We start from the raw sequence: 13,117 nt of genomic DNA, 5'->3' as shown, positions 1-13,117 counted from the left end.
GCTTTTTAGCCTGAGTCATGATATTTGGTGCGTATTAATTAAGGACTGCCCAACGCTGAGAAAGTTCCAAATTTGGTATTTCTAACAGATCCCAAGATGATCCATAACCATTTACAAAAGTTCTGTTCATTTATTCCATTAAGTATCCTGTTGGGTAAGCTCTTGAGTACTGTTCTCTTCCATTTGAAGAAAGATAGATCAACTGAAGTAACCAATTTTATGTAATGGACTCAGACAACAACAACAAAAAGTTAAAGGCAAACTATTGCATTGTAAGCAAAGATGTTGACAGCAGATCCACCAGAAAAGCAAAATACTGTCAAGTGCAATATCAGAGATCCTGACTCTACAGATTATTCTCCCCATTCTACGATCCCAGTTTGTAGACTTATGTACGGAAATGTACTCAGACAGAAGAGGCTACAGTCTAAGTGCTTGTGTGGGTACTTCCTGAAAAAGGTCAAAAGAACTTTCTATGATATTCTGAGGATCACCAATGTCCTAGCTAGCAAGGCTAAGCACACACTGATCCTTTATACAATGCTACATCATTTGCTCCAGGACCTTGCACATTCAACAGCTGGCTAGTTCTGGAGAGGGAACCACGCTGTGAAATCAAGCTGCCAAAGGAAGGACATCAGGATAAACAGCCTTACCCCTCTTTAGAGTTAACCCACTAAATGTTGGATAGAGAAAATGCTGAAGAATGCCTCCATAGATACAACATACCACATTGTTGCATATTGGTCTATTCCATTCCTTTTACATCCTACATTGTTTATTTTTTAAACTCACTACATACTTAAAGCTCATCTTCACTGGACTTTATCTTCAGTTAATTGGTCACCAATTCACTTGAGATACTTAACACATTTGTAAAGGCTAGTGTGCACACACCCCGGTAGTTTCATCAAATCTATAAACATTTGTTCTTTTATCCAGGCTGATTCCTATATTCTGGAACAAATATCTCCAGCCTTCTTGTGCATTCAAACATTGAGCCCCATTTCCTGTCTCTCAAACTGTATCAGACAACTTCCTGCTGGGAAAGATCAATAAAACAGAAGCTTTACTGTGAGATTAACACCACTCACAGTTCCGGCACTAATAAAAGAGTGGCAAATACTTCTGAACTGTGTTGAAAATTCATTACAGTATTCTTATTCAGTAAACATTTAACTATGATAAGAAAATTTTAGGAATGTTAGAATTACGAATAAAACAAACCAAGACAAATTAATTCAACCACCTCAACCTCATTTTAGACCATTTATTAAAGTAGCAGCTTTACACATACTGTCAAAGGAACAGATTCTGCTTTTTTAAAAAACAACAAAAGCAGACCTTCATTTAGCCTTAATGCTAACCCATCGCTAAAAGATGCCAGAACAAAACACTATTATCTATTATTAAAAGACTAAGAAAATTCCACTAACTGTAGTTTTTAATGTGGGTAGTTACAGGATACAGAAGCTGTAGCAAAATTAATGCCTTTTTTCTGTCAAATACAGCACATGATCTAGATCCTGCCTACTACACTTATAAAATATGTTCCCCCAGCCTACTTGGGTCCTCCACTCCCAGGAATAACTGCAGTGCTGTGCATTTTTCCAAAGGTGCAAAAACATGAAATTCACATGATTCTTGACAGTTTCACTACTACCCACAAGGTTCTGAACTGAAACAATTAAACTGATCAGAGTTGTTAATTTCATTCTACTGTTGCCTGGCGCAGCTAAGAGGCAATGGAGCCCTTCATTTCCAGATTTTGTAAAGCCCGAGATTGGTTAACAACCACTTCACATTTGAAAAAGACTACCTTTATTAACCAGAAGGGTTAAAATTTTTTTTTTTTAAATGAACACTTAATCTACAAAAGACAATCACTTAGGCCCTCACTCTTCCGGGGAAACTTCGTCCTCAACACTCAAAAGTAGCTCACAAAAGCTTATGCTCAAATAAATTGGTTAGTCTCTAAGGTGCCACAAGTACTCCTTTTCTTTTTGCGAATACAGACTAACACGGCCATTACTCTGAAAAAAGCACGTAAGTGAAATTTTCAAACCCTCCTAACATAAGCCACCATATAAAAAAAAAATAGGTTCCACTTCATATTCAAGTCACATCATTCTGGGGCTTGCTATGGAAAGGTTAACAGCAAGGTTTCCTTCCACGCTCAAAACTTACGGGTGGTGTCTCCCATGTCATTTTAATCCACACTCATCTCCTTCCCTGAGAACCTAGTCAACTTCTGTTTAAACAATCCAAGAACCTAAAATTAAGATTGCACAAAACCCCATTCATTCTGACTGAAACATGCATGAGATCCATTTTCACCTAGCAGTTTATTTAGTTCCAGGGAAAAAAAAAGTGTCCAAATTGGCTAATCAGAGCCCTGAAAATTGAAAAAAAAATTACCCAAATACATTATGTTGCCCATCATCTATCCCATCTAACGGAGCATTATCTTGCTTTATAAGTTTCAGAGTAGCAGCCGTGTTAGTCTGTATTCACAAAAAGAAAAGGAGTACTTGTGGCACCTTAGAGACTAAACAATTTATTTGAGCATTTATTTGAGCTCAAATAAATTGGTTAGTCACTAAGGTGCCACAAGTACTCCTTTTCTTCTTGCTTTATAAGTTATTAAAAGTGCATTAACAAAGATTCTCGTTCAAGTAAAAGGATAACCAACAAAATTTAGAGGTTTTGCATTGGTAAGCAAGATGTTGCTTTCAATTATACACAAGTAAACAAAGAATAGCTTAAAAACTTCATGTTCACAAATTCTACTAAAACTGGGCCAGCACAATTTAGCATTCAGACTGCAGTTAAAATCTGTCATAAAAACACACCAGCTAGAGAAGTTCTTCTCTCTCCTCCAATCATGGTTCAATTTAACTTAATGGAGATCTGAAGTTTTTCACTTAGCTGAATGCTCCTTGGTGAAGGCTTTGGGCGGGTTTTAGATATTCACCACAATGGTGTACCACTTCCTGCACTGAAACGTAAAGCACTAAAGCCACAAAGATTAATGATCACAAATACATATAAAATGTGAGCAACAGAATTCAGATTTTAAAACGCTTATGATGCGTATATAACAGTGAACATAAGCTTGCTGCTCTGAATGGCATCCTTGATCAACATTATTCAATGTCTACATCATCAGGAAGTAGATACACAGCAGAAGATAGTTACCAAAATGCCACTCTCAACAAACATACTCAATGATACAAGAATAGATGTGCCTCTTTTCCAGCAGTAACTATATAGTATTCATAAATTCTGTTTTCCCATCAGTGCATGGGATAGTAAAACTGATAACTCCCATTAACACAGATAACAAATGGTTCGTGCTATTCTGAACACACAGAAGAATCAATCCTACTATTTTACAAACCATGATTTTTAACTCAGCGACCCTATTAAATGCTTTGAATGACTCTTTGTAAAATGTAGCACAGTTATACAAAGGAAAGTACAGTGGTTGAGTGATAAACGCCTAGTTTACCAGTTATATGGCTCACTGGGGGGGGAAAAGGCAAAATGGGCTGATAGAGATTATCACAATACCAATTCAACCAACACACTAATGATCTCTCCATAAACCTGGACCACAAGATAAATACACAGTAACAGCAGCCCACAACTCGGATGTGCTTGCAATGAATGAATACACACCATCGAATACTATTCTAGGTATAAAAAAAAATAAATTAAAGAATCATTTTTTAAGAAAAAATCAATTGAAGACATGTACACATAGTACTGGATAAAATAACAGTCCTTTTTAGATATTTACAGTATATTTAAAATACGTAAAAAAATTTAAAGTGCTCATTCTTAAATACCTGTATCAGTCTGATTTTTCTCCTAGCTACCTGAGCCTTATTACTGATGCCATTCCACAGGAAGGAGATATTTTGGTTATCCCGTTACCTAGACATGGAAGCTAAAAACCCTCACATTTAATTAACAGGATCTGCCAAAACCATTAGCCTCCTAATGGACTGACAGCCTGGACAGTTTAGGCACCTAGGAGGAAAAGACAAGTTATAGTAAATTAAAAACAATTGAAAATACATTTGTAAGATCTTCACTGAATTTACAGGGGGAAGCTCAAGGGGAGAGCACAAAAAGGGAGACACTTAGGCTTGGTCTACACTTAAAATTTAGACTAACCTAGCTAGGCCACTCAGGGGTGTGAAAAATTCATACTGGCACGCTACAGTTTAAGACAACTTAATTCCCAATGGAGACGCAGCTAAGTCAATGAGACAATTCTTCCATCGATCTAGCTACCTCTGCTCGGAGAAGTGGGAAACACCTATACTGCAGTGCTATGGTGACACAGCTGTAGCACCCATAGCATGGACATGGTTTAAGGAAAACGATGAGAATTTCCCACTCTCCAGCAGATAACTTTGAGCCTAAAGAGAAACATGTCAAACAAATGCTTGCTTTATTTCAACGGAATAGTGGCTACATACAACCTTATTAACAAGGAATGTTCAGTTTACATAGCTATTATACTGCTTGGCATTCAACGATATTCAAAAAAATAAGTAGATACCATAAAAGGAGAGAGTACTTGGACCTTCCCTTAGGCAGTTATTTAAATTATATGATTTTTGTGGAATGCTACAGTAGTCTGAGGGTAAAAACTGCATGTGCATTGGGGAAACAACAGGCTGAAAGTCTAACCATTTTATGTAATGATATGTCCACAGATCCATCAGATTTGTTTTTCCAGTTCCCTAATTTTGTTAAGCAGCTTTAATTTATCAGCATCTTTCTGCACTCCTCAACTATTGCAGCCTTAAACTCATCAATGACTCTTTTATATTTGTAGAACAAGCCTTCCATGCACACTTGTAAGATCCAAGTATAACCACTAATATACTAGTAGCTAGCTTAAAAAGAAAACAAAATTTAAAGGAACAGTCAGGTTAAAAATAGTTTTTAAAAACAAATTTACTTGCATGCATCACTTTAATATTAAAAGGAGAAGTTTAATAAACCTGTTTACTTTGCATTATTTGCGCTGTTTGTTTACTTTGTGCAAATCTGTTATTTGGACATTGAAAATAGAATGATCTGGCTATAGTAAGTTTCTCATGTACTAACACAAGCTACAATATGCTATAGTGATAGGTAAGGTCAGAAGAAGAATCTGAACAGAATGTTTGGGTTGCAAATACTGCAGCAGAGTATTTGTTCAACATTATTTATACAGTAAAATCCCTTATTTATGTTCCATGATGAAGTAGGATTGCTAAGAACAAATGGGAAGGCAACTGAAATAGGCTAGAAAATTCCACCCATGAGCAGGAAACTTTCCCATCTCAGTACAAGAGCCTAGAAGGCTATTAATTATGGCTGCACCTTTTTTTTTTCTTTTTAATTAAAGAAAAGTTTATACCCCATACAGTTGTGGAAAAATCTTCCAAATATAAAGAATGCAGTATTGTCTTGTAGAGTTCACAGACAGCTCCTATGTTTCAATAGTGATTCAGTTTGGGTAAGAAATAGCAGAGTGAAGTTAACGATTCCGGTCAGTTTCAATGCTGCTACTCTATGGGCAGTGGTAAAACTGTCAAGAATCATTTCACAGTTCTACTGCTTAGGGAAGCTACCTGCACCAAGGGAGAGTTATTAATAACTAAAGTTATTTACAAGGGCTTTGTGGCTCTCGAGCAGGAGTCGGCAACCGGTGGCATGCGTGCCGATTTTTACTGGCATGCTGCTGCCAGCCGGGATCCCGGCCGCCGGCCCCGCTCAGCCCACTGCCTGCCTGGGTGAACAGAACCCCAGGCTGGCAGCGGGCTGACCAGGGCTGGCGGCCGGGACCCTGGCTGGCAGGAGCAGGCGGATGGAACCCCAGACTGGCAGGCTAAGCCCCCGGCCCCGCTGCCGGTTGGAGTCCCAGCCGCCGGCCTTGCTCACCCGCTGCCGGTCTGGAGTTCTGTCCGCCACCCCGCTCAGTCCGCCGATGGTCTGGGGTTCCAGCAGCCCAGCCCCTTGCCAGCCGGGGTCCTGGCCGCCAGCCCCACTCAGCCCACTGCCAGTCTGGGGTTCTGTCAGGGGCCCCTGTAAATGTAAAATTTATCAGGGGCTGCAAAACCTTAAATTAATGAAGACTTGGCACGCCACTTCTCAAAGGTTGCCGACCCCTGCTCTAGAGGAAAGAGAGTAGCAGAAACCTACTGGCCACTCCTCTCCTCACAACAGCCAAGAGACTGGAGAAGCCAATACAATACTGGAAACACACACCCCTCACAGCAGCCTTGAGGCTCTGAAGGTGGGGAAGGGTGGGAGAGCTCATTCTTACTTTCGAGCAACTAGAGATGAGTGGAGCATCACATTCTTCAAAGACTGAGAATGACAGTGCCTTTCAGAAGGCTCCAGGGACAGCAGCTGGTAGAAATCCCAGCACCTATCCCAAAAACTAGCTGTGGCACGCTGGCTTTTCACCTGAACACATACCTCAATGGCGGAAGCTCTCCACTCTAATATTTCATATCTGCTTGTGACAAGTAGGTTTAGTCCTCTGGCCAGCATGTATCTAGTAATTTTTCCAACTCACTTTCAAAGCGTGCCAAGAGATTTGAGAGTTCATGAGTTTTGGAAGCTAGATGCATTGCATGAAATGAGAGGCTTTTTAAGAGAAGCAGTGATTACTGGGTAAACCAAAAAAGGTCTGAACAGAGTATAATAGTTGATTATTCTCACAGAGACCTGTAGTATAACCTTCAAAAGATGGATAAGCCAAGATAATGCTAGGATTTACTTTAGTATATTAGTAATAGAAATAAGTGTGATTTAAAAAAATGTGCAATCACATCATGTATAACATTTCTTGGAACAGCAAAGAAAATTCTAAAACACCAAAATTATACAATTGTGGCTTATTGACCAGTCTGAGCATTCTTTGCTTCTTATAGAAGACCCATACAAAAGGACTGTACAATGCAAATATTTTTTGTGAAAATGGAGACCCTGAATAGTTAATTAAATTCTTGGTCATCAATTAGCTACTCTTCAATAAAGTTAACTCTATAACATGGTGCAGACTGAGCACTGAACTGGGTATAATCTGCAGAGCATGAGAAGATGAGGCTATGAATAACCAGCATCAGATTCCTGCCTCTGATTAGCAAACCCTAACAGCTCTGATGAAGAGTCTTCTGAACAAAGTTGTTTGAAAAATGCACGTACATGCTGTATTGTATTTTTTTTTTTTAAAGAAAATGCAGAGATCACTATGTGCTTCCCCCAACTTCTTTTTATTGTAGGAATAAGTCTTGTCTGTTGAGTAATGTTTATTTTTATTCCATTTCTCTATAAAGACTGCATATTTTGATATTTATGTTTATGAATTTAAGTTTAGAAACTGATTTATTGCTCTGGGTAACCTTATGCCTATTTTTGCTTTAAGTCAGATATTAAAAAAAAGTCTGAATTATTTGAGTGTAATCTGGAAATTTTATTTTTCCATAGCATGTATCAATTTATTTTCCTGTTCAGCAGAGTTAATGGCTGCTGAAAAACATGTCACCATATCAGTTGATTGGCTGGTGTACTAAAGAGTGACTCAGTGGAGAATTTAAAAAGAGCAAACATTTTTCTAGAGCTAAAACTGAAGAAAGCTGTTTTCTGCCAAAACACTGGTCTTTCACATTTTTTCTCCTCTTATATTTGCAATGAAATTAAATTACTTACTATACATTTGATGTTTTATCTGATCATTTGCTATCACAAGATTTTAGGGTGCTGTATCAGCACATGCAAGGGAAGGCTGGTTACCTATTTGTTGAACACTAACCATAAGAAAGGTTTACCTGCTTTTGTTTTTAAATGGTGCTGAAGTAACTCTTACTCTTCATACAACAAATCAAGTATAGCTGATTAGCCAGATTTCTATATTTGAAGTTTATGACTCCCAAAGTTATACAATCTGAATACCTAGTTTCATAAGGAACATATCAAATTACAGCAATTGCTCCAGCTAGCAAATCCCATGCAGAGATCTCCATGATACCTGAAGATATTTGAAGCACCTTTCAAGTTGCTAAGAAAATCAAATGTATATTAACAGTATACTTCAAATTCTCTATTAAGTGATATAAGCAGATGAATCTTGTCAGACTTCTCACAGTGATCTACACATCTGCCCATTTTAACAACAATTTCTATACTTCGGAATAAAACTACAGAGCCTACAAATCACCAACTGGTACACAAAACTGCTGACAAACTGATGGCAAAGAGGTCAATATGAGCATATCACTTTCATGCTCCAATCACTGTAGCGGCTACCCATCCAATATTAGATCAAATTCAAATCTTAGTCTTAGCTTGGCCTAGCCCTTAGACATCGCAAAGGTCCCCATAACAAAGACCTCCTGAAACTGCAGCAGTCAAACACACAAGGAAATTCTAGAACAGTGGTTCCCAACCAGGGGTATGCAGAGGTCTTCCAGGGAGTACTTCAATTCATTTAGACATCTGTCTAATTTTACAACAGGCTATATAATAAGCACTAGCAAAGTCACTACAAACTAAAATTTCATACAGACAATGACTTGTTTATACTGCTCTATACACTAAACACTGACATGCAAGCACAATATTTATATACAAATTGATTTTATAATTATATGGTAAAAATGAGAAAGTAAGCAATTTTTCAGTAACAGTATGCAGTGACACTTCTATTTTTGTAAGCAAGTAGTTTCTAAGCGGGATGAAACTTGGGGTACGCAAGACAAATCAGACTCCTGAAAGGAGTACAGTAATCTGGAAAGGTCGAAAACCACTGTTCTAGAAGACCATGGCAGAACTAGTAGAAGCTGAAGACAGGGCTTCTTGGAGGCTTAATTCTCCACCATAGCTAAGAATGACCACAACTCTGACCATCTTCTGCACAAACTGCAGGACTAACCTTTTTCACATGACTAAGAGCAAAACAGCCCACAATGCTGCTTGTTTTTGGAAAGGGATAGACCATAAAGGGTAATTTAGTCCCCTCTACTTGTTCCTGAAAAGGAGAAATGAAAATGTAGCTCTAAGCATGGACTATTTGGGTGAATTTACGTAATTTTGTAAGAGGCTCAGATAGTCATAAGCATGGTATAGATACCTAGACAGATCAGTAACAAAAAAAGATTCAGAAGTCCTTTAACCAAGCTGGTTATATCAGTAGAATATTTACTAATGGAAGACTCAACATTTTGTGAGGACAGTGCCAGATAAACTCTAAAAAAAATGGATACACCTTGCACAGGAAAACAATACAAAGGAAATACTGAAATCATTGAGATCTTTAGATATGCACAACAAGGTCCTGGTCCATGATGAGGGCTCCTAGATGCTATATGGTAATACAAATAATAACATGGACACAATCATCTTGTATTTATAGGGACAACAGATAGTCAAGAAGGGCAGACACAGAGGACAATAACTGAATTACATCTCCCCACTTCCTGTGCCTTTGAGACTCTTCCCACCCACCCAAAAGACAGTCAGCTTCGCAATACAGATTTTAAAAAGTTACATATTTAAACATTCATATTATCAAAGTACAGTTTTGATTAAATAATTTGAAAAAGGGGAAATAGTAATGATATAACATGCTGTTAAATACTGTTCATTTTCTAACAAGGTATGTATTTAGCTGTGTCATCACACTAATTGAAATCTTATTGTAAATGACCTAAAATATCAATAAATAAAATATTTTTCCCAATAAAATGTTGGTCATTCTATGATGTGGATGCCGTGAATTAAACAGTGTAATCTCTTCTATAGTGACATTATTTTAACTATTCTCTCCCCCACTGGTTATATCATTCCCGTCCCCGTCCCCCCGGGTCACCTGCTACAGTAATCCTACCAACATCTCAAACTGGCCACAGCTATTATCATCCTTATGGGCCAGTTCTGAAAGAAACACACAAAAACGGCTTCCGGGGGGGGAAAGAGAGAGAATATGAAACTGGGGTCCCAGGCACTTCTTTTAATGATTGTTCGGTACGGCAGTGAGGAGAGTGCTGTAAAATTCTCGACAGGTACCACCAGGCTGTTGATTCCACCTTCCCCCTCTTCACTGGCCTCATCTCTATTTTACTGCGACGCCTCACCCCACGGGAGCGACCTCACTCTGACAGCCCCCTGCCATGCTCCTCCACTCCTCTCGGCAACCCCCCCCGCCCCCCAGCGCTAGTCTCCTTCCTCCACACACGCCCGGCCCACGTGGCTCCCCACCAATGTCCACCGCAAGCCCCCGTCACCCCCTCTTCCCGCCCCCGTCACGGCCGCCAGCCTAACTGCGCGCCCGCCGCTGCTTCCGTCCCCCCGCGATGCCGACGGAAAGCGGCTGCATCTGACCGAAGAGCCCCGCAAGACCGAGCCCTATAAACACCCCCCCCCCCTCCCCAGCGCTTCACCTCTTCCGTCCCCCCTCTGCCGACCCCCCTACAGCCCTCATCAGCTCTGCTCGCCCAGCGCCCGCCGCCTCCCCAGCCGGGGCCAGCCCAGCCTGGGCATCAGGGAGAGGCGCCCGGGCGCCAAGATACACCCGCCCCCCGGGGGGAGCGGGGGGGGGGCTTTCGGGAGGTGAACCGGTCTCCGGAGGCGGCGGCGGCGGCACCACGCACCCCCCCCCGCCGCCAGTTCCCTGCCCCCCGCGGGCAGAGAGCCGGGCTGGGCCCCCCACGGTCATTCCCCCTTCTCCCCAGCTGGAGCGCCTCAGCCCGCGGGGAGAGGCGGCCCCGGCCCCGCCGCCCGGCAGCGCCCGCTCCCGCCGGCACCTGGATGTAGTTGGTCTCGCAGTACTCGGCCACCCGCTCCAGGTTGGTGTAGCTGTCGAAGAGGGCCCGGCGCCCGCCCGGGATTTCCTCCTCCAGCAGCATCTGCAGCTCCGCCATCTTCACATCCTCGCCCCCGCCTCGCCGCCGAGACCGGGCCGGGGCCCAGGGAGAGAAACACCCGGCGCGGCGCGGCGCGGCGCAACCACCGGCCACCCCACCGCGCAGGCGCAGAACCCGGGCCAGTCAGACCGCCCCCCCCTCCCATCCCATCCCCCGGGCTCGGCGCCCCTCACGCGCACACCCACTTCCGGTTCACCCCGGCAGGGGGCGAGGGGGGCTGTCCGCCAGTAACCCCGTCCCCGCCGCGGGGGGAGGGGCGAGGGGGCTGGGGAGGTCGGAGGGGAGGGGCAAGGGGGCTGGGGGCGTGAGGGGCGGGCATTGGAGAGGGATGAAACAGGAGGGCTGGCGAGAACAGAAGGAGACCATCTGGCTGGGCAGGGCAGGGCAGGGATTGTGTGTTACGGGGACTAAGCAATGACTGACGGGATGGAGTTGGGGGAAGGGATGAAACCAAGGAGATTCTCTCTCTGCACTTGCATCCATCCGTTTGCTGCCTCCAAGTGCTGCATTTTCAACCTAGCGGCCCCCAGAGCGGTTTCCTTACCCACTGCGGTGCACCAGACAGGCATTTTGCACTTGCACATCTGGACCCCTGTTACACATGTGCATATGAGCGCTGGAGGCGAGTACGTGGGTGTACAATCCTAGTACGTATCCATCCTTGCAAAGTTCAAAATCTGACCCTTGAAGTTTCCAACACCGTCATTCTCTGTTTCTCTTTGGTTTCCATCACAGGTTATAATAAATCAAGTCCAGTTCCCTGGAAATCTAGGATATAATCCTTGAATAGAGGATGCTGTGTAACAACAATTAACTGAAACTACAATTAAACTAAAGGCCCTCATTGACTAAATATATTGTGGCAGGTTTCAGAGTGGTAGCCGTGTTAGTCTGAATCAGCAAAAACCACTAGGAGTCCTTGTGGCACTTTAGAGACTAACAAGCCTTCCTACCAATGCTACAAAAAGAAGGATTCTGTGTGGACTGCTCCTGAAGGTCGAAACAACAGACTGGACTTCTACATAGAGTGCCTCCGCCGACATGCGCGGGCTGAAATTGTGGTTTGTTAGTCTCTAAGGTGCCACAAGCACTCCTCATTTTTTTAAAATATGTTGTGACTATACTCTATTTACCTCAGTCTAACACTTGTTGAAGATTCCCCTATGAATTTCACAAATAAACCATCAGAGCCAGTATAATCTGTGTACTTCATGCCCACCCTTTCTGTATATTTTGCTGCCCATCTGCTGAAGGTAGATGCCTGATGATCACAAAATTACACCCAAAAAGGCAACAAATATAAACAATATATTTAAGACAATATAAAAAAATATTAAAGTCACAGTGTATTATATACTGACATTGAAAAGTATATATCACTGAGCTGGTCATCAAAAATTCTAGGAAAAGTACTAGATATTATTGTACAGTGATGATAGCCAGTAATTTCACAGTTATGGGAATTATTTCAAAAAGCCAATGTCAAGCACTTTGTTCAACCACGTTTTATTAATGTACTTAAGAATGGTGTCAATGTGACTACTCCCATGCTTAAAATTATGGACATGCTTAAGTATTTTGCTGAATCAGGGTTTACTTTTTTCCCCCTCCGGTTTGTGACTTACGTCCTCTGAAAATAGTGTTTTCTTTACTAACAATTTTGACCTACATTTCCATTTTGTGAACTTTTGACTTTGTGCTGCTGTCTTTCTAAATTAGATAATTGCAGCATGTCAGTGGCAAGCTAACAGCACATTTCTGAAACAGAGGTCCAGTCCTGCACCATTCATCTCAACAGGACTACAGTGTACACCAGGATCAAGTTTTTGTGCTTTTTATGTAACTACTGCTCAGTTCTAATTAGAAGAAGAATAAAATGTTTCTTTTGTATGGATCCCACATAAAAAGCTGCAATTGTACAGGGAGAGTGAAAGGGTAAATTCTGAGCCACAAACCAGTGTGCTTTTCAGAATCAAAAGAGAACATTTTATAATCCAAAGGGCACTCCAACCAGAGAGGAAGGATTGTCTTGCGGCTAAAGCACACCGTTTATTTAGTCTTGGCTTTGCCACTGAGTTACTGTGTGATCTCAGGCAAGTCACTTAATATCTATACAATTAAAATTATAATACCCATCCCACATGAATGTTGAATGATTTAATTCCTGATCACTTCCCTTTAAC

The 13,117-nt window shown here is 41.7% G+C and overlaps 1 protein-coding gene across 15 annotated transcripts in view; it reads right to left on the bottom strand.

Annotated features, from left to right (window-relative positions):
- ABI2 (abl interactor 2) overlaps positions 1 to 11,062 on the bottom strand; it is a 102,884-nt gene extending 91,822 nt beyond the window's left edge. For 3 of the 15 annotated variants that reach the window (XM_084643875.1, XM_084643879.1, XM_084643884.1), the window contains exon 1: positions 10,815 to 11,061. In XM_084643875.1, the coding sequence (XP_084500001.1) occupies positions 10,815 to 10,931 (117 nt within the window). In that variant the 5' untranslated portion in view covers positions 10,932 to 11,061. Of the gene's footprint in view, positions 1 to 10,814 lie in introns of all 15 variants that reach the window. The other 12 variants (XM_084643874.1, XM_084643877.1, XM_084643878.1 and 9 more) reach the window with 7 other exon arrangements.
- Positions 11,063 to 13,117: the final 2,055 nt, after the last annotated feature.

Source organism: Lepidochelys olivacea (assembly GCF_965140295.1).
Source record: "Lepidochelys olivacea isolate rLepOli2 genome assembly, chromosome: 11".
Taxonomy (NCBI): Eukaryota; Metazoa; Chordata; order Testudines; family Cheloniidae; genus Lepidochelys; species Lepidochelys olivacea.
The sequence above is the reverse complement of the archived record's forward strand: the minus strand, read 5'-3'. Positions and strand labels throughout refer to the sequence as shown.